At 45.4% G+C, this 27,341-nt stretch overlaps 1 protein-coding gene across 4 annotated transcripts in view; it reads right to left on the minus strand.

Moving 5' to 3' along the window:
* Positions 1-27,341, minus strand: part of Cnnm2 (cyclin and CBS domain divalent metal cation transport mediator 2) — a 118,314-nt gene that overhangs the window by 20,241 nt on the left and 70,732 nt on the right. For all 4 annotated transcript variants that reach the window (XM_052184341.1, XM_052184332.1, XM_052184357.1 and 1 more), the window contains exons 2-3: positions 3,852-3,995; positions 1,149-1,286 (exon numbers count right to left, since the gene is read on the minus strand). In XM_052184341.1, the coding sequence (XP_052040301.1) occupies positions 1,149-1,286; positions 3,852-3,995 (282 nt within the window). The remainder of the gene's footprint in view (positions 1-1,148; positions 1,287-3,851; positions 3,996-27,341) is intronic.

Consider the following 27,341-nt stretch of genomic DNA (forward strand, 5'->3'; position numbering starts at 1 on the left):
TACAGAAAAATAAAGAAAATCAAACTCATCTGTAAACTGACTTCTTAGACAGCCATTCAGAGCAATTTGGTGAGTATTTCTTTCCAGTGCTTTGCCTAGGTGTATGTGCCTGTGTACTGTGTGTGTGCGTATACACACAGGACTAGAAGTGTGGTCTTGGCATACACATGCTCTGGTATCCAGGGCTCTGGGGGTGGGGGTCCTACTAAACAGGAAGTCATGGACACATTCCCATGTCATAAGTGAGAACAGTAAGCATGTCCATGAATCTGGCGGTAGGTGACATCCTGGCACACATACTGATGACCTTTCAGGGCACGTGATACACAGACTGCACTTAGGTAAAGCAGCAGGTGGGTCCTGGAAACACGTCTTCTACAAGCCTCGGAGTTTCCAGACTTTACTCATGCTTTCCCTGACCAACAGAGCTCTTTACTGAGCTGTTTGGGGATGTGAGAAGGTTAACCAGTCTCTTAGGTCTTTCAGCCTTGACCACTTGGAAGCAGTCAGTGCTGGCTGGACTGGTAGCTTTCAGCATGTGAACGCTTGCCTCTGGACAGGGCCCAAGTTAGCAATCTGGCTTGAAGAAGCCACCACGAAGTCCAGGCCCAACTCAGTCAATCTTTCATTGCATAGAAACCATAAAGATAAGGATTTAATTCTGCATGCTCGTTTTTCTTCACTGTGAGTCTTTGCACCTGCATTACCACTGGTGTCCAACTGCTCTTCCCAGGCAAGCTGAAGAGAGAATTACTCAACTGTCCAATCAACCGAGGCGATGCCTGGCTTGCACTGTCAGCCTACTCCCCAGCCGGCTCGCCGTGGGGCCTAGCTGGAGGAGATGAGCTGGCCTACTGTACACATGCAGTGTGGCACTAACGTTCGTCCTTACCTTTCAGACCAATTTTAAGTTACTGGTCCACCCCTGGCAAATGTCTCAGAGGGTTCATCCGACACTGAACACAGGAGAGGAGAGAATTTAAAGAGAACAAAACAAAACAGAACAAAAACAAACAAAAAAAAAAGAAACAAAACACAAAGTGGCATTACTTGTCACCCCATTCCCCAGCCTCCACCCCCAGCCCCCAGTCAGTGTGCTGAGGAAGGCTCCAGGCCTGCAGATCTCATACTGTGATAAGCGTACTTGCCTGTTGCTAGGAAACGGTGCATGGCCAGGAGAAGCTGCGGTGATATTTTAACCTTCATCTCGCTGTCCGTCTGCTTAAAGGCAGAGAAATCTTGCTTTCTTTCACGGTGGGCCACTTTCTTTTTTGTTCTGTTATCAGCTGAGGTGGGAACGAGGAAAGAGAAATCACCATCAAGGCTCTTGATCCATGAAGAGATGAACACACTGTCTCGAAAGGTGCTAGGATCCCTCCAGAACCAGGAACCTCATGGAGGTCTCACAGAACGGGCAGAGAGCATGGCCTCTCCTGGGTCTGCAGTTGCCTTAGAGAGCCCCTGAGATATGACCGGGCAGACAGGACAAACCCTACCAGGTGCATACAGAACCACAGAGCAGCAGACCGGCCCCAAGTGCTACCAAGAGCACTCCGAGGAAGACCAGCCCCAGGGAGGGAAGTTGTCTTTGCCAGCTAGAGGGCCTCTCTACCTCAGGTGAAAGAAAATAAACACACGAGCAAGATCCCCAAGAAGAAGGTCACTCCAGGAATACCCTGCTCCTCACCTCTGCCACACTCCTGCCCAGACCTTGCGGTGTTCAAGGTCAGGTGAGCGTGATCCGGGAGGAATGAGCTAGCCTCCTCTGGAAAAGGCCAGAGAGAAAGTACTCGGGCTTCTGTTGCTGAGCCCAAACTGTTCCTCTGCAAAGCAGCTGAGTGTAAGCGAATGGGCACAGAACCCTTGACGGAAATTTCACATTTTTCTTAAATTCTACATATCACAAATAAGTGTTCTGTTGATTTTTTTCTCAGTCATTAAGAATCACGAGAAGCCATTCCTGCCTCGTAGGCCATATGAAATCAGGTAGCAGATACTCGTGGACTATGATTTGCCAACCCCGGATCTACAGGGAATTCCCTACAAAGCTACTTTTCAGGATAAAGTGCTGAGAAAGAAAAACCGAGTTGTGTAATGGCGGACATCTGTAGTCCCAGCACTTAGAAGGAAGGAGAACTATAAGTCAAACGCTGCCTAGGCTGCAGCAGCAAACTGTCTCAACACCCTGCCCCCCACAAATAAAGAGAAAGAAAGAAGGAAAGAAAACAGAAAAATCAAACAAGCCAAGGACAAGGCCCTGGCTCCTTGGCCAGCTCTTGTCCAGGGGAAAACATCAATGACTGGGGTTTCTACACTTTCATCTCCAATTATTTTGAAAATCAGAAAGTATAAGTCAATACGACACTTAGAAATGGTTCTTTAATAGCAACTGGCCTTTATCGTGGCTGATCTTTCGCCTAGGTTGATAATAACCCTGAAGTCACAATTCAGCATTTCATACCAAAAGGTCACGTCACCTAACACTTCTCCATGAAATGTGTTCCTTCACTGAGAGCTTAGTAAACATTTAGTGACATTTCCACTAAGAAAAAGTATCTAAGATTTCATAAGCATTTATATTGTCTTCCCAAAGGCAAGGACTATGTCAGGGAAAACAGACATATAGATATACGTTCCATCTGAATGAAAGGGGCCAGTGACACCGCCCAGTGGGTAAAGCTCTGACCCCCAAAGTTTAGCAGCCCGAGGTGGAGCCTTAGAAACCACAGAAGGACTGCACATGCGTTGTACAGGATTGTAAAAGGAGGAGAAGAACATAAACGAACAACAGCATTCTCTACCAGGACATCGCTGACAGCCAAAATGTCAAAAGCGTAAATCAGGCAAGAACGAATACAGATGAACAGGGCACAGTTTTCAAAGATAATTCTTAACAATTTAAAAGATTTTCTTTGTTAGATGCTACAAAATCTTGGAGATGTTAAAATGTGTAATGTTCCTTTGTTTAAGGACTAGATAAAATCACTCTCTTTGAGCAAGGCATTCCTGGAATGTAGCAGGGCCCTGGGATAGCTCAAGTCCTATAAGCTCTGTTCCAAAGCTGAGAGAATAAACAGAGCCCAGGTGACCCTTCCCTGCCCCAGGAGCCCTGGGCCCTCCTTGGCAGGATCAGTTTTTCAAAGAACCTCATATGGGCGGGGCTGGAGAGATGCCTCAGTGGGTAAGAGCACTGACTGCTCTTCCAGAGGTCCCAGGTTCAATTCCTAGCTCCTACATGGTGGCTCACAGCCACCTTAAATCCAGTCCCAGAGGATCTAACGCCCTCTTCTGGACTTTTTGGATACTGCATGCATGTGGTGCATGGACACACATGCAGGCAAAACACCCATACACAAAATAAACAAATGAATAAAAGAAAGCCACGTATGATACACTGAGGGTGAAGGCTGCGTTTCCCTGGTGCACTCAGTGAGACCTGCTGCAGGGCCCACACTCAGAGTCAAGTTCACCCTTAGGACTTCCCCCGGCCTGGTCTAAATACCCACCATCCCCCATCTGCCCTTCAAGAGCAGGCAGTTAAGCAGACAAGAAAACAATATTCTCTGTGTGTGTGTGCAGGGGGAGGTACATATGTACCTGTGCATGCACTTGTGGAGTTCAGAGGTCAACATTTGAATGTGCTTGGATTTGTGGCCAGGACAAGCTGCCTTGGAGAAGCTGCCTACAGAAGAGAGGGCAGCCACTCAATGCCGCTGAATCTGCCCCTTCTTCTAGTTTGGTAAAGGCACTAGGCAATGCTGTGTGATTATACTTGAGAGGCCCAACACTGGGGAGAAGCGTCTACGCAGCGGACAGTGAACGCAAAGGCACACAGGGACTCTGGTACTCACTGTATAGGTCTGTCTCATCCAAGATTTCAGACTTGATGATTTCTTCAATCACATCTTCCAAGGTGACGATTCCCAGAACTTCATAAAATGGATCTCCTTCGCCCTCATTGTTTACGCGCTGCACAATGGCCAGGTGGGATTTGCCTTTAAAGACAGAAGACAAAGGTGAGAAGGTCATTTTCAAGATTCCTTAGCCGGTTCCTTAGCCACCTATGGACACAGCTGCACACTGCTCTTCTCTCTATGTTGGGAGCAAACACGGGCCTGTTTGCTCTATCACTGGGATACACCACCAGCCCAGCACTGATGCATGTGCGCACGTAGTATGTGTGTGTGTGTGTGTCTGTGTGTGTGTGTGTGTGTGTGTGTGTGTGTGTAACTTCCCTTCTGTCCCCACCTTCCCAAGTGCACACTGCTGTACCAGGCATTCTATCATCCATCTGCATGTGTACACGTGTGTGTTATACATATCTGTTTGCATGTGTGTGTGTGCATGCATGTGTGTGGAGACCTGAAGTTGACATAAGGGAGCCTTGAAACCACTCTTCCCTTTACAGAGGCAAGGTCTCCCATTTACCTGCTCACAGAATCTCGCTAGTTTAGACTGCCAGTTTATCCCAGGGTTCCTGCCTCTGCCTCCAGTGGCTACATGCCTGCCCAACTTTTACACAGACTTTGAGAATCTGAATGCCAGTCTTGAGAAGTGGAGGCAAGCACTTTGCCTACTGAGATATCTCCTTAGTCCTCTGTGCCTTCATTTTTCACATGGATGTTAATGTCTGTGTAGACAGAGCTGCTTCTACAGATCGCTGGGAGCATTTTTTTTTTTTTTGCAACAGATTTGATAGCGAGTTATTAAAGTCTATGTTTCAGCATGTTTAACAGTATTGCCAATTCCTCAACCACATGGACAAGGCCTTCCAGGTCACTAAAGCAGGGATGCTAAGGAATGTCACTGTCCACAGGCTGCCCTGTACCTAGCTCGCTCCTTCCTAGTGGACGTGACATTGAGCACCATTAGCTCTTCCTCTGTGACACATTAGCAGTTCCCTCAATGGACAGAGAACTCCATAGGTCTCCAGAGAGGTCCAAGACCCTTATAAGGTCAACAGCACCATTTCCCCTTAAGTATTAAGATATTACTGGCCTTCTCCACTGTGCTGATTCAGGACCACAGTGCAAAGATCCCTCACTTGACCCAGAATGCCACTGTGGAAACAAGCGGTAGCCATCACTACAGCCACACACAGCCACAGTGGGAGGGGAAAGCCCATGTCTCTAGGGTGTCCTCAGTAGAACAGTGCAAGTCAGATTCTTAGTCTGTGTGGATGTCACTGGGCATCCTACGTGACAACCCGAGACACACCACAATGCAATCTAAAGTGATGAACGTTGCCTTGAGAGAACTTGGCTTCATTTGTGAGTTGCCTTCAACACACTTTACTTTTTGTAGTGCTGCAGAAAGAACCCTGGGCCTCAAGCAGGCCAGGCAAAGGCATGTCTACTGAGCATGCATCCTCCCAGGCCAAGCTAATTTTAGTAAATGCCGCTTTTAGTTGATAAAATGACTACATGACAAACTGTACTTTAGACAAAGGTATCTGGTAGACATGTTCAAGGAAATGAACTAAATGGACTTATTATGTCAAGAAAAACCATGGGCAGAATTTGATGTTAATGATTTAAAACCTGTGATTTCAGTAGAAAATTATAATTCTAAGAAACTCACATCCGTCATCATGACTTTGATACCTTCTTAGTAAAGGACTCTGTGTGCATGTATGTATGTGTGCACATGCCCATGAGTGTACCTATGAAGACCAAGTGTATCTTCTTCCCTGATGGCCTCCACCTTACTGTGAGGTATCTCACTGAACCTGAAACTCACCAACTGGCTAGATTATGGCTTGCCAGTGAGCGGTTAGAGCCTCCTGCTCTGCCTCTCAGGGCTGGAAATGCAGGCATGTACTGCCATGCCCAACTTTTTACATGGCTGCCGGAGACCCAGTCTCTAGGGCTGTAGAATGTCACAGCAGGCATTTTAACTACCAAGCCATATCCTCAGCCCCTCAGGAAATACTTCTTTGATGAGCTAGGCAGTGATAGTAAGAAATGTAACCTTTAAAAATACTGAATAATCTGATGTAGCAACTTTTAAAAGATCTACAAAATTGGGTGAGCCAATTGTTTTAAAATTTGTTTTTATGTGATGGATGTTTTGCCTGCATGTATGTCTATCTGTGTATGATATGTATGCCTGGTATGCCCATGAAGACCAGAAGAGGATGTTGGATCTTCTGGGACTAGAGCTTTAGGTCACCAATGTGGGTGCTGGGTCTTGAACCCAACCTGGTCCTGTGGAAGAGCAGCCAGTATCCTTAACTGCTAAACCATTTCTCCATCCCTTGTAATATTTCAGGTGACAAATGACAATAAAGTGAGATGAACACATGAATAAATAGTTCTGAGTACTAGATGGAACAAGGGACCTTTTAAAAATATTTTTTTATTTTAAATGATGTGTATGTGAGTGTGTTTGTGTGTCCGTGCATGAGAGTGTAGGTGCCTGTGGAAGCCAAAAGAGGGCGCCAGAACCGTAGAGCTAAAGTCACAGGCTGTGCAGCCCAACAAGGGTGCTGGGAACTGAACTAGAGTCCCCTGAAGGGCACTCTGAGCTCTTATCTACAGAACCATCATCTTTTCAGCCCCACAATAGACTTTTCCAAAGAGACATTTGTAGATGAGTAAGGGTAGAGGCAAGTGGAAAAAATGCCATGAATTCCGGGCCAGCCTGAGCTACAGAGACAGCTCAGCAGCTACAGATGTTTGCAATACAAACCAGACAACCTAGGTTTGATCTACAGATAACCATGGTAGAAACTACTGACTCCAAAAAGTTGTTCTATGGCCTCCACACATGTACCTTTGCATGCACACACACGCGCATGCACACACACACACACACACACACACACACACACACGTGCGTGCGCGCGCAACAAAATGTAAAAAAATAAAGGAAACTATTTTAGACTTACAGAAAAGTCACAAATCCCCACAGCGAGTCCCTACCAACTCTTCTCCAGGTCCCCATTGTTATTCTTTGCATCATCATGACACAGCTGTCAAACTAAGACACAGCCACCAAGATATCATGCTTCAACTTAAGACACTTGGTTTGCATTGCACTGGTTTTTCCAAAAGCATGTTTTCTGCCTCACTGTGTAGTCCAAGCACCCACAGACCAGCCGTCACGTCCCCCAGTCTTCTCCAGCCTCCAGCAGGTGCTTGGTCTGAGTTTCATGACTTTGATCATCTTGACATGTCTGCTCAGCAACCCTCCCCCCAGTCACCAATTCTACCCCACCTCCCAAGGAAGGAGAGCCATGAGTCAGCTTTGCATGGGTTGCTTGCAGAGGGGATATTCCCCATAGGTTACAGTCCTCAAAATTCTTTTGCAAAGATTTCAGGCAAAAGGGTGTCAGTGGTTCAAAGTACCCGAAGTCCACCAGCAGGATCTCAGGTTCCACGGTGTAGACAACCTGTAAGAAACTTCTACTGGGTAGGGTGTGGTGCTGTGCACTTTTAACCCCAGCACTAGGGAGGCTGAGGCAGTCAGATCTCTGAATTTGAAGCTAACCTGATCTACAGGGTGAGTTCTAGAAACACTAAGGCAATATAGAGAGATTCTGTCTTAAAAGAAAAGAGACAGAATCTCCAGTGGGCTGGGGGAGGGGCTCAGTCAGTGACATGCCTGCACACAAGCATGAGGGTCGGGACAGGGACCCCAGAACCCATGTTAGAGGTTGAGTGCAGTGGCGCATGTCTACAATGCCAGTTTTGGGGTAGCAGAGACAGGCAGAGCCCTGTCTGGCTGTACTAACAAGCTTTAGATTAAGTGAGACTCTACCCCCCAAAATAAAAAATGTAAAAAGATTGAAGAAAGGGACCCAAAGCCTACCTCTGGCCTTCATCTGAACAAATGCATGCACTTACACTAATAAGTGCATAAAACACACACATACCCCACACACAACAAAAGGAAGTTTTGGCGCAATATCCAATGTTGAGACAGCTCGTACCTCCCTCTCCCAACCCGCCTGTGTGAGGCCAGCCGCTCTCCATTTGCTCCAGCACAGGCAGAGTGGAGCAGGGCAGAGAGGGCGTGTCTGCCTCTCTCAGCAGATGACAGACCCAACACACACAGACACTGACTTTACTCCTAGTTTTCTGTTTTAGAAAACAGCTATATTTAATAAAAATGTTATTTATGTTAACACACAATGGATTCATCATTGGCCTTTAAATTGCTTGAGGAGTAAATGCTTTGAATTTAAATGGCTTTAAATTCATATACGGTAAATATCAAACGTTATAAACATATGAGCAGAAGCTTAAGGCTCTTTTAACATTGTTCCTGTGGTGTGTGCTGTGTGAGTGAAAAGACGACCTTTGTGGAATCTGGAGTCAGGGCTCTTCTGCCTCAGGTGGGTTCCGGGAACTGAAGGCAGGTCAGCGGGCTTTCCGGCAAGTGCCTTTATCTGCTGAGTCATCTCTCTGGCTCCGTCAATAATTTATATGAGTCTAAAGGATCTGTTAAATTCAACAGATTAAAAGGACCACGGGACAATGCTTTGTGCTGCTGCTTTAAGGTCTGGGTGAGGGCCAAGAAAGACCTTGGGCTCCAAGTTCAACTGTCTTAGATTTGAACTCCAGCAACTGGCCGCCCCACACACCCAGCACCAGGAGCTGAGAGACAAGGAGCCACAGCCGCTTTTCTGAGCTCCAGTCTCCTTATCTCAAAAGCCAGGCTATGGTAACTGCTCCTTCACAGGGTTGGTAGGAAGGCTGACACCCAACAGAGGTGGTGCCCACCATCCAATGGGTGATCAGTAACCCGTAACTCATTGTAATGGTAACACATCTGCCTAAGTCTAAGGCACCTTCTACTTATTACGGAAGGAAAATGAATCTATGTTAAGCGTACACACTGAATAAGAGATGTGTTTCTATTTCAAAATAGTCTTTTAAAACAGAAAAAGACATCTTTCAAATTTAACATTGGTTTCCTCAAAGCATCTAAATATAACTATAAAGGAAGTGAACCCAAACTTCAAAATCAGTTAATATTTATATAACTTCAAAAACTGACAGGCCATTCGAGTGGGAGTGCTTTAAATATAAGGCTAGGTAACAGTCTGAACTGGGTATGTTCACCTAAACTCAACCAGCCAGCCAAACTGCACAGACTCTGGAAACCAGCTGGCTCTGGCTCTGGCTCTGGCTCTGCAGGACGGCTGGCCCCGGTGCACCCACAAATCTATGCTGCTACTCTGCTGGTTGTCACCAAAGTAACAATTTGCAAATCTAGAAATTTGGATTGTTCAATGATTAGGCTTTCAAACCCCCCCCCCCCCCCCAGTTCACATCCAAAGAATGAAAACATTTTGAGCAAAGAGACTGGGGGACGCTTATGAGCCACAGATAGGAAGCCCACAGAAAGCCAAGCAGCTCCGGTCTAGTCAACCGGCCAGTAGGTTTCTCACATCTGCCTTCCCAGGGACCCAACATAAGCAGTTAAAAATTCTTGGTGAATGCTGTCTGTCGAAAGTTAAATTCTTTTGCTATTCCCAGCTTGTGATCATTTAAAAGGAATTTTCCAAAGCAAGGGCTAATATTAGACTCAAAATGAAGTTTCCATTCCACTGAGGCGCTACCCTCACCAAAGTCACTACCGCGTAATCAGATTGTCTTGGAGCGGTTCGTTTGCATGCATATGGACATACTTGAAATACCAGCTCCAGGCGCCACCATGTGCGCAGGGCCTTACTCCGGGAGCGGCCATTCTTGTCAATCAGCTCCTTGGACTGAAAATGCAGTTTTTCTCCAAGACCCTTGCAACCCCTCAGCCTCACCCTGAAGCTCTGCACTGACCCAGGACCTCATTCTCTCAGCTCTGGAATTCCTGGTGAGAAGTCCTGTTTCCTGAGCCCTCTTCCAGAGTGGGAGGGGTGCCTTAGGACACCATCACTTCAGCCACTGCAGAAACCTGAGTCTTTAGGCCTCACCTAAAGATAACAGAAAACTGCAAACATCCTTTTTCCTTTCCTTTTTTTTTTTTTAAGATTTATTTATTTTATGCATATGAGTACACTGCCACTGTCTTCATGCATACCAGAAGAGGGCATCAGATCCCATTATACATGGTTGTGAGCCACCATGTGGTTGCTGGGATTTGAACTCAGGACCTCTGGAAGAGCAGTCAGGGGCTCTTAACTGCTGAGCCACCTCTCCAACCCTGCAAACAACTTTCTAAGAAAGAAAATTGCAAAAGTGAACTTTCCTTTCCTTTTTTAAATTTATTTTTATTTTTTATTTGAGAGAGGGTCTTCCTCCTGCCTCAGCCACAACAGGACCTTTCTCAGCTGTTCTGAAGAATCAAGGTAGGATGGGAAGCAGAAAAGCAACCATGATATACATAAAGGGTCAGTAATGTGGGTGCGCAGTACGGACTATGATCCCAGCACCTGTAAGGCAGCGGCAGGAGGATCAGGAATTGAGGGCATCTTTAGCTATACATCAAGTTCTTGACCAGTCTGAACCACATGAGACCATGTCTCAAAAAAATTAATAACCCAAACATGAAAAAAAGATTAAAAATGGATGAATTCTAACTTCTGAAAGATTAAAACCCAGAGCTGGTAAGTAGGATCAGTGGGAATGGTACTCGCCCGCCACTAAGCCTGACAGCATGTTCACCTGCCTGCTTCACAATGAACAAAATAGTAGTAGTGATAATAATAATAATAATAATAATAATAATAAATAATAATAATAACAACATTCAGAAATCAACAAAATGTGTGATTTTAGGTATCAAATAATGCTAAGACTTTAAATATACATCATAGGTCAAATAATCTAAATGAGTGCTTTATAAGACAAAGCACAGCCCAGGGACCTGCTCTGTGGGTAGAATGCTTGACACAGGAGGCCCTGGCTTCAGTCTCCAGGACAACACAGAACAGATGTGTGGGATTCACCTGTATCCCCAACACTAAGGAGTGGAAAGCAGGAGTATTACAAGTTCAATATCATCCTCCACTACATAGAGAGCTTCTGACTAGCCTGGGCTATATGAAACCCTGCCTCAAAAACAAACATACATACATACATATATAAATATATATATAAATAAATAAATTGCTGGCATGAGGGTTGGGTGAAGGCCTTCTTAGGCCCAGCTATAAGGTATTACAGTATTTCAGCTACTTTTAACTGTTCTGTATATAAACCCCTAACCTTAGCTGGGTCCTTAAAGGGGATGACAATGCAGGGTGAAAGGGAAAACCTTTATCAATGTGCAAGGCTTTACAACTGCATCTCTGCTCCACTATGAATTATTATGATTATGAAGTCATCAGCTGTATCGCTTCCAACTGCATGGGACTTAAGAAATTAGTCTTCACTGTGAGTTAGATCCGGTAATGCCAAAAACATAGAATGAGAGTCAATTTCTGCTCTGTTGCTCTGTTGCTCTGTGTATCAAAGGTTCCTATTTGTGTCTTCTCTGTGGACTGGTAAGCCAGCCCAGTGATAAGGGGTTACCACATCTGCATGCTGCTAGGCCCAAACATACAGCATCAGATGCCATCTATATTTTGATCATCCACTGATGTCAACACTCAACAGGGTTACGCTGACAAGTGTATGTGTCACCCGCAGCCTGATGAACAGACAGCTACCTTTGCTCTCCGTCGCTGCTGGTAGTGACGTGAAATTCAGCAGTAGACAAACTAAAACAGCTGGGGAGAAGAGCCAAGGGGGTGGCTGAAGTAGACCCAAACTGGGAACAAGCACACACAGCTGGACTAATAAAAAATGACATCCAGTAGTCAGAACGACCTAATGATCTAAGCGCAAGGCAAGGGGAGCCTGTGCAGTCTTCAGACAGGACTCAGGGCAGGAAGTAAATAAACAGGCGATGCCGTAAAGAGGAACAAGCCGGCATTCAGATTCACCATCACTGCAGCGCTGCTTGGCTCCAGAGGCACCGTCAGCATGGGACGTCACTACTCCCTTGCTCACCAAGGACAGAGCAAATGAAATGCTTGGCAGGCCTCCTAACAAAGCTACAGTAGGAACTCAATAAACAGAAATCAATAAAGTTCCCAAGAGTCAGCTCTATGGGACTAATGATAAAATAAATGAGTGTTCTCTAAAGCCTGAACTTGGTCCCATAGTGCTAATAAACAACCCGAGATGGGAAATAGAATTTAATGGCTGTAGTAAAGCCATTACTTTACTACAAGGAAGGGCTGGAGAGATAGCCCAGCAGTTAAGATGGCTGCTCTTCCACAGGACCTGGGTTCGATTCCCAGCACCCACATGGCAGCTCACAACTGTCTGGATCTCTAATTCCAGAGGATCTGGTACCCTTGAACATATCAGGCAAAATATCAGCATACTTAAAAATAAATAAATCTTCCAAAAAATATATCTTCCAAGGAAACTAGATGGTGTTAGTCAAGGAAGTCAACACACTTTAAATACCATGAGAATTGGGTTTAATCTGATCTACAAGTGAGCAGACCGGTCAGGAGAGATCTGCTCAGAACACCACACAGGTCATAAAATACTCTGCAAGTATCAGAAACTCAACAGTCACATGGTTCACTCACTCATTCAACAGACTGTACTAAACGTCTAGGCCACCCCACAGGAGGCTCTCAAGGAACATTCTAGTAGGAAGGCAGACACTAAGAGAAGTAGACAAAAAGGCACATGGGTGCTTGGTGTATGGTGAGGAGAGAAAAGGTGGTAGGGTCGCATTTCACACAGCATGGATGGAGGAAGGCCTTTCTGCCAGGCGGAGAATGAGGCACACAAGGAACCTGAGCGCGGAAGCAAGCTGGGTACTCTGTGGGTAGAGGATAGCAGAGGCCCTGGCAGGGACGCTTCATGGGCTGAAGGCAGAAGGCAGAAGGCAAGGCCAGCGTAGTTGGAACAGAACCTGCGGAGGGAAGGAGTAAGGAGGCAGGTGGGGCATCAGTGAACAAAAGCCAGATGGCTACCTTCACTGTCAGCTTGACTGATGTGTGATCACCTAGGAGACACCTCTGGCTCATCTATGGCAGCCTCTATGGAGGCGTCACAGATGGAAGGAAGACCATTCTACAAGCTAGAGTTTCCTACTGTACAGAGTGTGTGTATGTATGCATGTGTGTGTGAGCTAGTGTGTGTGTGTGTGTGTGTGTGTGTGTATGTGTGTGTGTGTGTGTGTATGCATGTCTCACCAGTATTCACCAATCTCTGCCTCTCAAATGTGGATGCAACGTGACAGTCACCTCACCATCCACTGCCATGCCTTCCCCACCAGGAAGTTCCCTCAAACCCATGAACCCAAACAACCCCTCTTCCTCTTAGTAGTGTTCTGTCAGGTATCTGGTCATAGCAGTGAGGAAAGTTAATACCATGGTATAGACTTCCATTTTTACTCTGGGATGGCAAGTCTCTGGAGGCCTGGAGCAGAACGGGTGCAATCTCTGTGGTATTTCAGTCATCATGGCTGTTGTGGTGACAGTCCTGAGCAGCAGAGGGGCAGAGTGGAGGCAGCAAGGCCAGACAGGAAACTACTTCATGTTCCAAGTGAGCGAGGGCGGTGGCAGGGACAGGACAGGACAGGACAGTGGTGACAGCAGATGAAGGTTTGGATGGACACTCTTCTCACCGTGCACATGCAGCTAGAGACTTGACTGTCGCATTAGCACCCCTCCCTCTGCCTGCTCTCTTCACCATCCTCAGCCTTCATCATTTAGTCACGTACTGATAGGCTAGCAAGATGGCTGAGGGGGTAACGGCACTCATGGCCAAGTCTAAGGATCTCTGAGACCCACATGATGGAAGCAAAGGACCAACATCCAAAAGATGTCCTCTGACCTCTGCATGCGTACCATGGCTCCTGCATGTCCACATATGTACACACACACACACACACACATACACAAATACACAGATATGTATATATACATACACACATATCTACAAATACAAATTTTAAATGTTTTGTGCATTTATCTTTTTGGTTTCTACTGTGTGTATTACTGACATAGCAATAAGAAACATTAAAAAAGAAACCATTTCATTCTCAGTCCCCAATGTCCCCACACCTCTTGACCCACTACTTCAGGGTCAGCTCAAACCAACTTGTAGCTGCTGTTTTCACAGAAACTCACGAGTTCTGGGAATGTAAGGTAGAGGATAAAAGAGGACCTGGTCCTGTCCAGGTTGCACCCAAACACAGGTCAGCAGGAGACTCAGAGAATTCAAATGAAAGAGCTGGCAGCTTCGCAATGACAGAGCCCAACTAGAATGGACCAGGTGGATCAGGGTGGAGACCTGCCCAAGGCTTTGCACTGGCTTGTGTCAGGCCCAGAAAAACCAACACCAGAAAAGAGGGAGAACCAGAGGTTGCCTTGGAAGCTCTGTTGTTCTCCCATGTCAGGAGTTAAATGACATTTAGAGAGCACCGAGATCTGTCACAAGAGTGACAGATCCTACAGAAGACTATGAGGAAATGGATAATTTTACAAAGTACAAAGACCACAGGATTTAGTAGCGGTGATCACACTACTGATACAAACTATGATGCAGGGGCAGGTCGTTTAGGAAGAGAGCAACCCTGTACCCAGTCATACAAACTTGACCTCAAAGTCAGACAACCTGGTACATTTCCAGCTCCAGGGAACTGAGGGAGATACTAGAGACAGGTAGACAGTCGTACAAAAGACAACATCATAGGTTCTTTGTTTAGAATCATTGATAAAGGGGAAGATGACCCCGCAGACAGTCAAAGAGCATAAGATATGGGGTCACTAAGGTCTCCAGAGTGTGGACGGGAAGTTACACACCAGTTACAACTCATAACTCTGAATCCCGAACACAGGAGGGACAGATGGATGTGGGTGTGACCCCACAGAGAACTTGCTGCTGAGGCATCAGCAGGCTCCATCCAGCCCTGGTGGGTGGCCAGGTGTCTTGGGGAGGTCCACCTGGGTGGTAAAGAGCACACAGAGGTTTGCATACAGACAGAGGCCTTTCTACAAATGTGAGGAGGGAGTTAATCTTCCATCACCCAGGTCACCTTAGGTGGGCCTTCCTGGGCTTTTAATCCTTTAACATTACCCTTAATTTATAACTCTAAGTGTATTAGGGAGCTTTTCCACTCCCCTCACAGAGAAAGCACTCTTGCAATTCTGAACTCTGAGCACATTGTCTAAATTCTCTCAGAATACCGTCTCCAACCGCCTTCCACTGAGGTTCATTTCCTGCCTGTGAGGACCTTACCCCCTACCTCTCTCCCACGGCACTGGGCCACAGAACAGGGAAAGAAGGTGAAGTGGCCAACAATCACAGGCCCTAACTTCTCACTCGATGCCTTAACACATACACCACAGCCACAGCTGGCTCTCCAGCGGGGTCACTCTGGAGAGTACAGAAACGGGCTATTTCCTTACCCATGCCCCTCGACTCCATGATGCAGGAACTCGGAGGAAAACCCTCAACTGCAAGATGTGCAAACTCACACAAAGAGCAGCTTTCTCATAGATTTTTCTACCAAATGCAGAGGCTTCCTTACACATGCTTGGGGAGTCACTGATCTGATATTAAAAGAGGAGCTACAGTAGCTTAACTTGCCAAGAGCAAAGTAATATGGATAAATATCATTTATGGAGTTAACTACTTCTGTACTCCTTAAGGCTAAAGTAAAAATAAAACAGCAAACTTCATGTTTTTGGGGTTTTTTTTTTAAGTTCTTATTTTACCTTACTGTCCCCAGTAGAGCTAAGTACATTTTTTCCAATTGAATTTTCCCACCATAAAGTAACCAGAAAACTGTGACACAGATCTTAAAATAGTGTCCCATAAACAGTGCATGCGTGTATATATAGAAGCTTTTGCTGTATATAGAAATCACTGGGTCTAAAGGATGTTAGCTGTTGCTAATCTTGGACACAAAAGCCCCCCCCCCCCCCCCCGCCTCCCCTTTACCAAAAGCATTACTATTTCCAAAAAGTCCCAAAGGCTGTCCAAACCTCCTCACAGGGCAACGCCTCCACACACAGCCAGTGACATATTCCCAGTGAGACCCGGGCTGCCAGGACAGCTTCAGTGAGGATACAGGTTTATGACACAGATATTACCTCCCAATAAGAGTGTGCAGCTGTCAGGAATCTGAGTTCTCTGCTAGTGCAGGGGAGGTGGCACTATTTCTAATGGCCGGGCTCCCATCCTTCAGCCGTGGGAGCCACTCTTGAGGTCAGGGCCATGGCTACTGACTGAGTGATCACGTTTAGGAGAAGCAGGGCTGGGGCCTCAATGTGTGCTCCGAGTTGGATCCCTAGCACCCTGAAGAAAAGCCCCCTCAAAAAAGACAAAAAAAAAAAAAAATCAGAGAGAAACAGTAGAGAAGAGAAACAGAGGAGAAGTCCTTTCCTCCACTGGCTGGGCATTTGTAGGCATGGCACACCATGGACAACTTCAAGTTGGAGCCTTTTAACCTCGTTGCTAGGGCCCAAGCCCACCACAGTGCTGCCTCCACAGCCGCTCAGATGGTCTCAAAGTTCCGTCACGTCTCATTAATACCTGCTTCCTAACCCTGGCTCCAGAGCAGAGGTGGACCCTCCTCCCTGTTCTTCAACTCAGAATCTGATGGTTTGGAAATCACTGGAGAAATGGGGACACGACCTTCAAGTCGAAGCATCTTTTTGTGAATGTGTGGTGCTAGATGCTGAACCAGGCCTCAGGCCAAACAAACACTGTGCATGAAACCACACCCCAGGCCCGAAGAGATCTGTAAAGACAATGTTTAAAAGAATTGTTGGTAGGTTTTTAAAAACTGTTTTAAGCTGGGCAGTGGTAGCGCACTCCTGTAATCCCAGCACTTTGGGAGGCAGAGGCAGGCAGATTTCTGAGTTCGAGGCCAGCTTGGTCTACAGAGTGAACTCCAGGACAGTCAGGCCTATACAGAGAAACCCTGTCTTGGGGGGGGGGGGGGGAACTGTTTTAAAAATGAGGGTCTCAATTTTACTTCCCCATGAAAAGTTCTTTATAGTAAGACCAGAAGTTCTGTATATTGAGAAAAACTAATCTGCCCAGTCACCAAAGGTTCTGATTCTATCAGCAGAGACATGGGGGAGGAATTGCTTCTGCAAAGATGTCAGACTTTTCCTAGGACAGTTCCTGAAACACACCAAAATTTCATTTCATGTACTGCCTGGCACACATACATGCATGCAAATACTTGGCATGTTAGTGACTCTAAAAAATTACAAATTCACTTAAATCGCTTAAACCTTGGGGGCATTTTGAGTTGGAATCATAAGTAGCCCTACCTACCCTCCACCTTACTCTGTTGCCAAGGCTGTGGTGCCCTTGAATTCTTAATTCTGTCTGTACTTATCAAGGTATATATTCCCTGTGTTCCTTCCATTTTGACTTATATTTTTTATCCAGTTAGATTACAGGACTGGCTGTAGGCAGATATCGTAAGAGAAAGATTTTTTGAGACAAGGTCTAATTGTCTAGGTTAGGCCTGAATTTACTATATAAACAAAGATGACCTAAATTTTTTTGAAAAGATTTATTTATTTATTTTATGTACACTGTCTTCAGACACACCAGAAGAGGACATCAAATCCCATGACAGATGGTTGTGAGCCACCACGTGGTTGCTGGGAACTGAACTCAGCATCTCTGGAAGAGCAGTCAGTGCTCTTAACCGCTGAGCCATCTCAGCAGCCAAGACCACAAACTCTTGGTCTTCCTGCCTCAGTCTCTTCAGTGCTAGGTTATCTTGCGATCATACCAGCAAAGAAGCAGGAATATTTTTAAAAGACATCCTAGAAAATGAATGTTCTTATTATGGAAGTTCCTTGTTCTGTTTCTTTTTTATACAAAATCTCACTTACCCCAGGCTGGCCTTGACTTTTCCATGAAGCTAAGGATGTCCCTGAACTCCTGATTCATGCCTCAAGTTCAGGAATTGTAGACATGTGCCAACCTGGTTTTATTCATGCTGGCAATCAATCCCAGAACTTTGTGTATGCTAGGCAAGCGTTCTACCAACTATACAACCACAGTGTTGTATCTCCAGACTTTGTACCACTCAATTACATTTTTAATTTTGACATAACTATATATTCACAGTTACAGGAAATAAACTCCCACACATTTTCACTCACGGTCCCACGTGTTTTACTCCTTTTCTCTAACTGTAACATCTTGCAACACTGGACAGACATAACAAATTCATCCATCCACTGCAGATCACCCTCACCATAGGGATCTTCCCAGTGCATTTCTGCTTTTGAAACAGTCTCATGTTATGCCCCAGACTGGCCTCAGACTGATGACAATCCTTCTCCTCTGGCCTCCCTAGTGCTGTGACCATGGCGTGCACAGCCATGTCTGCTCTAGGAGAGCTACAATGCTTTCTTTGATGAAATAAGCACTTGGCTTTCACTGGCCATGGCTTTTAACCTTTAGCTTTTAAGCCTTACAAAGAGAAGTTACCAGCACTCAGAAGCAGAAGCAGGTAGATCTCTGTGAGTGTGGTCTTCATAATGAGTTCCAGGATAGCCAGAGCTATACATAGTGAGACCCTGTCTCAAAAATAGATAGATAGATAGATAGATAGATAGATAGATAGATAGATAGATGAAAAAGTTTATCTTCCAATCAAAAGAATTTGTATCATATAAACTTAATTTTGAGCTAGCGTCTCATGATGTTACCCAAGCTGGTCCCTTCCTGAGCAGCTAGAATTACAGATACACCTGGCTACATACAACCTGTGAACACCCAAGAACAGGGTCCAATCCGAACAAAAATAGCCAATCTTGTTTCTCTAGCTGAAGCACACAGGAGTGTTATAAAACCAAAGACATGCTTTTAGAGAATAGCAGAGTCCTGAGCCTTGATTCTCTACCTCCCCACCCCACCCTCCCACCCCCATCCCCGGTCCCAGTATCTATAGAGGTATCCCTGTGGTAGTATTATATATAGAGAGGTATCCCTGTGGTAGTATTATATATAGAGAGGTATCCCTGTGGTAGTATTAATTTTCCTGACAGCTTCTCCATGGCTTCTCTCAGGGTGCCAAATTGAAGAGTCCCCAGCAAATCAAACACCAACTTAGGAGCTGGGGTTGTGGCTCACTGGGAGAGCATCTGTCTGGAATGCCCCAGTGATGTGAGCTGGCGGGGATCTGTGCTCAGGTTCTTATGTTTGCTTTGCAAGTGCTTTATTGACTGTACCTCAGCCCTAGGTGAGATTTTATAGCTGTAAATGAAAAGACCTTCTGTACTGATTTTATGAGATTATTCTGTGTAAGCCTCGTTGAAATGGTTGGAAGCCCTTAAAAGCCAGAAGAAGGCCTTCTGAAGGGGGAGAAGACATTCTACCTGTTGAAGACAGCTTCCAATGGTGCCTGGGATTCCAGCCTGCAAGATGACCTTCCTCTCTTCATTTTGGACTTTCAGTCAGCCATGAAACATCACCCAACTCCTAAGTGCATGTGCACGTGTACCTCTTGCTGGTTCTGTTTCTCTGGCTGAGCCATGACTGACAGACTTGTGGCTTATACCATGGAGAGAGGTATCAATCAGTTGCCAAAAGTCAAACTCAATTTAACCTAAGCACTCACATCCCAAAGCCAAGGATGAGCAATGGACCTCCTGTGCAGACAGTGAATGTGTGAAGACACATGATCAGATGTTCAGTGATCCTCACAGTGGAAAGAGCTGACAGGGCAAGTAAAGGACCCTCTCAAAACATAAGGCTAATCTGGACTACTAGAGGTCAAGTCACTCACTGCCATCCCAGTATTTTCAACCTTGAGCTTGCCCTCTGAGTAGAGCTCCAGCCATTAGCCACAGAGGGGCTCACATTCCCACACCACCAGCAGCTTGGTCTCAGTCTTACTTGTTCTTCCATCTTGTGGCCAGAGACTTTAGCCGGGAACCCAAAGTGAGGTGATTAATAGAAAATTCCAGTCGTTATGCGACTTGCTTAAGAGCCCATCCAAATGATTTGTGAGAAGTCCCAGGAACCACTAGGACAGAGACTGTAGAGTTTTTCCATTATTTCCCTATTTCTCTGAGTATTTAAAGACTTGGACTTTCCCATCTTGGGGGAAATATGTTCTTATAAATAGTGAGGCATGTTGAGCATCTCCACTTCATCTTTTTTGGTGGTCTGTAGCACGCACTGGAATGTTTTCCTAGTAAATGATCAGCAATGGAAAATATGGCTAAGACAAAAGATGGCTCTTAAGCTGGGACGATGGGAACCTTCTCATCTTTCCCAAGAGACAGGTGGTCCTTCTCTAGAACTGGGAGGCTCATTTTAAAGCCAAGGAATCTATTTTTGTCTTTCCTTCAGACTCATATCTCTGGTCAAGATGGTGGATGAGGGCAGGGCACACTGAGTAGCAGGTAAGCGGCTAACAGAGTAGTGATGTCCAACACAGCTGATAACCGATTGTTAGAAAGAATGACTTCCGCAGGCTTTGGTCTTATGACCTTATTACTTCCCTGAGCTTTCGTTTTCAGGGTGATAATCATTTAGGACTTTATGAGCTGCACAATTTTTGTTACCAGTTGACCTCACCTTCTACAGTAAAAGTAAGACATGTAATTACAGCTTCATGCATAAAAGTGAGTTCTGCTGTGCTATCTCACAGTAGATCAAAATTATCTAGGCACAGATGCTATGCTCACTAATATTGTACCCCAGGGCTGGGTTTGTGACTCAGTGGTAGTGTGCTTACCTAATATACATGAGGTCCTAGGTTCAATGTCCAGGACTATAGACAAAAAGCAAAAGAATCCTGAACACCAAACCATACCATACCATGCATGTGCCTAACAGTGGACATTTTAGGAAAGGAAGTCATTAATTCTTTTGAAACTGGCTTAAAAGGGACAGCCACCACAACTTAGTAGTAGGGCACTTGTCTGCATGTGCAAGGTACTGGGTTTGATGCCTGGCGCAGAAAATAAAAATCTTCCCAAGAGAAACCAAGTGTGAGCTTTATTATAAAAAACAAACAAACAAACAAACAAAACCTCAAAACATTATCAGGACCAGGGAAATGGCTCAGTAGGGAAGAATGCTCGTCCCTCAAGCATGATGACTTTTGTTTGATCCCTGTCACCCACAGAAAAAGCTGGGAATAGCTGTGCTTGCCTGTAACCTTGAGTGTTTGCTTACTGGGGTCTTCCCTTTTGAAGAAGTCCTTCCAGGTGAGTGGGGTTTGCAAGAAGGTTAGACGTGCTACCGTATCACTATGTAGTTGATCTACGCATCACTACGTAGTTGATCTGCTGTTGCTTACAATTCCAGACAAAGGAAAGGAGCCACCAACCTTCTTTTAAACTGTCACTCAGTACTGGATTTGGAAAGAAAAACTCTTCATTATTCAAAATATTATCTAATGTGGTCATCACTTCTGCAAATCTTGTGCATATAATAAACTTGAAAACCAGGGTGGGCAAACACTTCAAGGTTTTCCTCTTTGTCATGATTAAAATAAACCCTGGCATGTTACTCTTTGGCTTCCTGTCCCCAGAAACCTCAAGCACTTCATTGTTACAGAAGAAAAAAAAGTGCAATTCAGTGAGTTTTAAAACCTAACATTTTCTGCTATAAACCTCTTTACCATTCCTCCCCAGCCTTCTATTGCCGGCTTTCCCTCCAGTGTATCATAAAATTCACCCCAAATCATGTTTGGGATCTTAAATGCCCACCCCCCAAATGCTGAGTGTTGAAGGCATGGTCCCTAACGCAGCAAGGTGCAGAGATGGGCTTCGGGAAGTGACTGAATCCTTGTATGCTGATCTCACTGGTAGACCAACCCACTAGGGAAGTCCTAGAAATGCCAGAGAAGCTACATCCATGATGTCTCACCAACATGGTTGGCTAAGTATGATATGAACTTGAAAGACTCCAACAGACATGCTAATGTGGAAGGCGTCAAGGGCACAAGGCCTCAAACCTAAACAAAAAAACTACAGACAACTAAGGAATGCTGAGAGTGGGAGAAACGGCCTTCCCAGGGAAAAGCTTGCCATTGGCTAGCCAGTACCAAACAGCCAGCCCTGAAAACATAGATGCAAGCAATGCTATACAGACTGAATGGGTTGTATTTAATACATGCATATGCACACATGCATGTGAGTGCGCACACACATGTGTACACACATGTGTAACAACAAAAAAAAAGAGGCTATGAATTTGAAAGAGTTGGGAGAGGTGCATGAGAAGGTTTAGAGGGAAGAAAGGTAAGGGGGAATTATATATTATGCTCTCTAATACACACACACACACATACACACACACACACACACACACACACACACACATATATATATATATATATATATATATATATATATACACACATATATATATGTATGTACATGTATGTATGTATATTAAATCCCCTGTGTTCACCAATCGAAGCCTGGTCTGAAAAGTACTAGTACATCTATATAAAGGAAGAATTTCTAAAGAACAAAACAGTTAACAATAAGTGGTTACAAAAATTACCCTACATGCAATAAGGAAAATCTGTATTATTCAGAGAATGTTCCCATCTGTGTTATTTGTACAGCCTTAGAAAAACTATAGAAAAATCCAATGGCGTTTTGATTTAAATTGACAAGTTGTGTCCTTCATGGGTCCCACAAGAAGAACATGGAGACCTGCACTTGTACACACTATTGTGTGCAATCATAAATGATAATGCGCATATTCTGATTAGGAATAAGTGTGCACCGAACCACGCCAGTCACGTAAAGAATTGTCTCTAGAGATTCTAGTCCAGGATGGCCTCTGGCTCCACATGCCTCTATTTCCCAAGTTCTGGGATTACAAACATGAACCACTGTGTCCTGCTAGTCATGTAAAGCCCCTATGGAGTCCTCTTCAGGACTCTCGGCCTCAGCCTCTCTCCTTGGCCAAGGTGTCCAGCTGCACACTGCACTCCAGTGTGCACTTGCTCTGAACTTATCAAACCCCACAAGTAGACATCAACTCAGTTGTGACAGACAGCTCAATGTGCCTCCCACTTCCTGTCTTGGAATGTCTCTTGAAACTCTGCAGTTATGCATCTGAGCCCAGAAATAGGGCAGAACTAATGTCTGTGGGAGGAACACTTCCCGCCTCATACTCAGGCAGTCAGATCTGAGAGCATCTCACCAGCCTCCCGACAGGCTGCACACCTGTTGCTTGCAGCCAAGGCTGGTGTCTTTGGATTCTGTTTCTGCCTGTTACTTCACTTCCCAGCAATCTGGGAATGAGTTTCACAGGAAGAGATCTGCATGTGCTTTTCTCTCAGGCTGATGTTCTAGCTGACCTCAAGATGAAGTTTTTCTATTGCCCAGGTTTTGGCTTAGCACATGATACACTCTTCTGCTTGAATGATTCCAACACCAGAGGCCTTTGACACAACCCACATTCCAGTAAAAAATGGGTCCTGCTCCTTTATGTCATATACCACATATGGTGGCTCAGTGGCAGGCTCAGTGCCACTTTTGGATGTCATACCTACTCTGGCATGACTAGACCAGCAATACTTAAATACTGGAGTAGCTGCAGACACATGATGGACAGACACCACTCCACCCATACCAAGTATATCCCAACTTAATTTTCCTTAGAGCTGGATCCTTGGAGTGCCTGGGATCCCTGCATCAGCACAGCACAGAAAAGGAGAAAGAGGAAAACTTGGGATGGCACAAACAACCATGGCTAACTGTTAAATATCAGGCTTCCATGTAAGGATATACAAATACATGAACATATCTTCCAGAGCACTTCCCCAGGCCCTAAAATGGCTGGAGTCACTGTGTGCCACGTGAGCTCCATCTATTTCCTAGTAAATATGCTCCTGATTACGTACTAAGCAAATAGCTGCAATAAAGGTTGGCAGAGCACAGGCTGGAAACTCTTAAGACCTATACATCATTGTCTGCACCTTACAAACTTTAGACATAAAAGTGTTCCCTCTACAAACCTGGGGTAGGGACACAGGCTGATACCCTAGCACTCAGGAGATGAGGGCAAGAGAATCAGAAGCTCAAGGTTATACTTAGATATATATTAAGCTCAAGGCCAGCCTGGGATACATGAACCCCACCCCCAAACCATCTAACCAGGCATGGTAGCTCATGCATATAATCCCAGCACTCGGGGTGGGCCACCTAGTAAAACCTATGAAAAAGATACATAGATTAAGAAAAATCCTTATGCTCATTCAGTCATCTTTAATTGTCCTACAAGGACCCCAAATCCAACATGTTCACAACTAAATCCGCCATTTTGTTTACCATCCATCCCTCCACTTCTAGTCCATCCCTCTGAACCACGCGTGAGTTGGCATGATCAACTGAATTCCACTCTCCCTCTGTGTCCTTCTGGTTTTACCCTGCTGTGACCTACTGCCCCCCACACTATGTTCTGAAGGTAACCACTCCCAAGTACACCTGACTTCAGGATCCCTTCTGTGAGAACCAGCCCACTCTGGTGCGAAGCCTCCATACTCTCTTCTCCCAGGCTGTCAGCGGCCTTTTGAATAAACTTTAACTTCAGCCTACCCTACCCCCAAAGCATCTGTCTGCTGCCAGGGTAGTTCTCTGAAAGCAAGAGTGAATGCTTCTTCTCTGCTGGTCTACCATGGCTTCCCATTCTACTCAGGATTCCAATGCAGACCATGAGCCACAACACCAGGCATGAAAAGAGGTTTCTCTAGCCTCTCTTAGAATGTTCTCGTTCCACCCCAGGAATACTTCATGTAACTCCTGACCCTAGACACTCTTCTCTTGTGGCAAATACGCCCCCCCCCCACCTTGGTTCCTTTACAGCTAGTCTTCTTCATAGACACAGTTCATATATTTCGTCTCCCTGCAGCTCCCACCCTTGCTCACCCTTACCACCAGGTGGGTACAGCAGTCTTGCACAGCAGCAGTTCTTACCCCACACAACCACCTCTCTCCTCTAGCAAAATGTCTCCCAAGTCTCTGAAATTCTTAGTGTTGACTTTAACGGCTCCAGCGCTGGAGACTAGCAGAGTGCCTGGTCTATAGTTCTCAGCACACGGTGAATAACTACCTCAAATCAGTACCAAGAAATGGAAAGGTGGTGTTCACCTTGTGAGGCCTTGTCTTAAAAAGAGACTTTTTCTTCCTGGAACACAATACTATAAATAAGGCCAGTGAGTGACTGTCAATTGACTGTAAATTTAGCAACTGTTTCCCAGAAGACTGACCAATTGTTGCCTAATCTAAGGTCTTGTCCATAAACAGGCATTCGTTTCCTAATTTAATTGTACAGGTTTTATCATTTTAACTCCGATTGGCACCAAATTCTACACAAGTTACAATAGCATTTGTCCCCAGATGGAGGCAGTTTGGAAACAAGTAGAAAATCAAACCCTAGGCTCCTTCCTGTTGAGGTTGAGAATATCTTCAAAGAATTTTCATTGTCTTCTTAAATACACAATATGAATTTGGCCTGGACTTCAAGACTCTGCTATTTAAATAGGACAGGCTATGGAGCAGAAAAAGATGTGTATTTACTTTACCAAACAAATGAGCACGTGAGTGGTCAAAAGAACTCGGCGTTCATTTGCTTTTATAAAAATCCTTGCAGAAAGATCTGCCTCCCTCAAAGCCACCACCTGTCACAAGCCTAGGAAGAGCAGGCAGCAGGACATCACCCTGGTTCCTGGCCTGCCATCCGGAAGAGAGCATGTCCTTGGTCAATGATCCCACACCCAGAAAGTCACATTTTTTAGAGTTTAAATATGTGTGACAGGCCCCCAGAGAACACCATTCATGATGACAAGCTGAGCTCTAAAATTAGACAGGGTTGGGTGTGGATCCAAACTGAGCAACCGAGAGCAAGTCATTTGCCCTCCCACAACTTCACTTCAGTCACGGGCAGAACTGAGACAAATCCCACATTTACTCTGTTAACAGAGAGGTTTGACATAGAGTCTGGCACTCAGGAAGAACTTTACAAATGATAATGACTAGATTCCTGATGAACCTTTTCCAGGGTCTGAAAGCTAAAAGTCACATCAAGTGGAAATGATACGTTCCCAGTACCTACAGAACAAGACATTGGGTTGGGTTATCCAGTCACAGTAAGCTTCTTTAGAAGTCTCAATGAAAAACTTTGATCCAGGGCCACCATTAGGCCACCTGAGCATTCGCTCAGTCTGAGGAAAGTGTTCTTGAGGCAGTCTTGACTAGCAACTGCATACATGCTTCACCGTGTCTCAGAACCACAGCGCTGCAGCTAGGTGGATCCATGGGTAACGGAGGATGTTCCTCCCCTCTGGAAGTAGTTGTTCCTGCTTAGTGGATGAGGCTGTGGTGACGGTGGCCAGGAAAGAAAGCAGCACGTGTGGCCACTACTGTTCTCATATTTCCTCTGAAGAAACAGAAGCCTTCAGTTCCCATTGGCTAAGCTCTAGAGCAGAAGGAATGGAAAAGGTGCATCCCCCAGGACTCTGACTGCGTGCAGAGCACCGTGCCAGCAAACCTGCAGCACACTTGCTTTTGCGCCTGCCACAGACAGAACTGGCAGCTGCACAGGTGACTAGAAATACACTGGACAGTCAAGGAAGTTAGGACAGAGTGGAGAAAAACTCAAAAGACCAAGTAATGTGAAGAAGGAAAATCTCTGACAGGGTCAATTACACACACTGACTATCCATCCCAACCCTGACACGTGCATAGATGCTCTCCCGAGGATGTGCACTCCCAGGCACCAGCCACAGAGCCCCGCCACAGCTATCTCCTGAGCACTCCATGTTGCCTGAGCACCATGCCAAGCACCACGGAGTAAGATTCGTCCCCACTGCTAAGGAACTGCAAAAGTCTAGTGGAGAGACAAGACAGGAAGAAGAACTAGGTCACATAGACTCCTAAATGGCTTCTGTGTGACAAACAGCTGATGAATCACACACCCCACCGTCCCTAACAGCAGCCTGGCTAGGGATCACAGTGCACCTATCGAGCACCTAGCTGTTCTGCTGATAGAATGCTACATAGCACTCCTCTAGGGGAAGCTGAATACTGCACAGAAATGGTGATTCTTTGTACCCCTCCCTCCTTACATCATCCGTACCTGATGCTTCTCCCATGTAATAATCCTATGTAAAGTTACAGAGTAAAAAGGTGTTTCCATTTAGAGGTGCATCCTCTACAAGGATTCGGTAAGAGCTGCTCATAAATACAAATATGAAATAAACTGAATGAGGAGTAAAAGAATGAGGAAAACTGAAATAGGTTGTATTACTTATACTGTTTGAAAAGAAAAAACAAAAACCTCAGATGGTGCACACCTGTAATCCTAGCACCTGGGAGATGGAGGCAGGAGGATCAGTTCAAAGCCATCCTAGGATATGAAACCTTGTCT

The sequence above is a fragment of the Apodemus sylvaticus genome, chromosome 1 (assembly GCF_947179515.1).
Source record: "Apodemus sylvaticus chromosome 1, mApoSyl1.1, whole genome shotgun sequence".
Taxonomy (NCBI): domain Eukaryota; kingdom Metazoa; phylum Chordata; class Mammalia; order Rodentia; family Muridae; genus Apodemus; species Apodemus sylvaticus.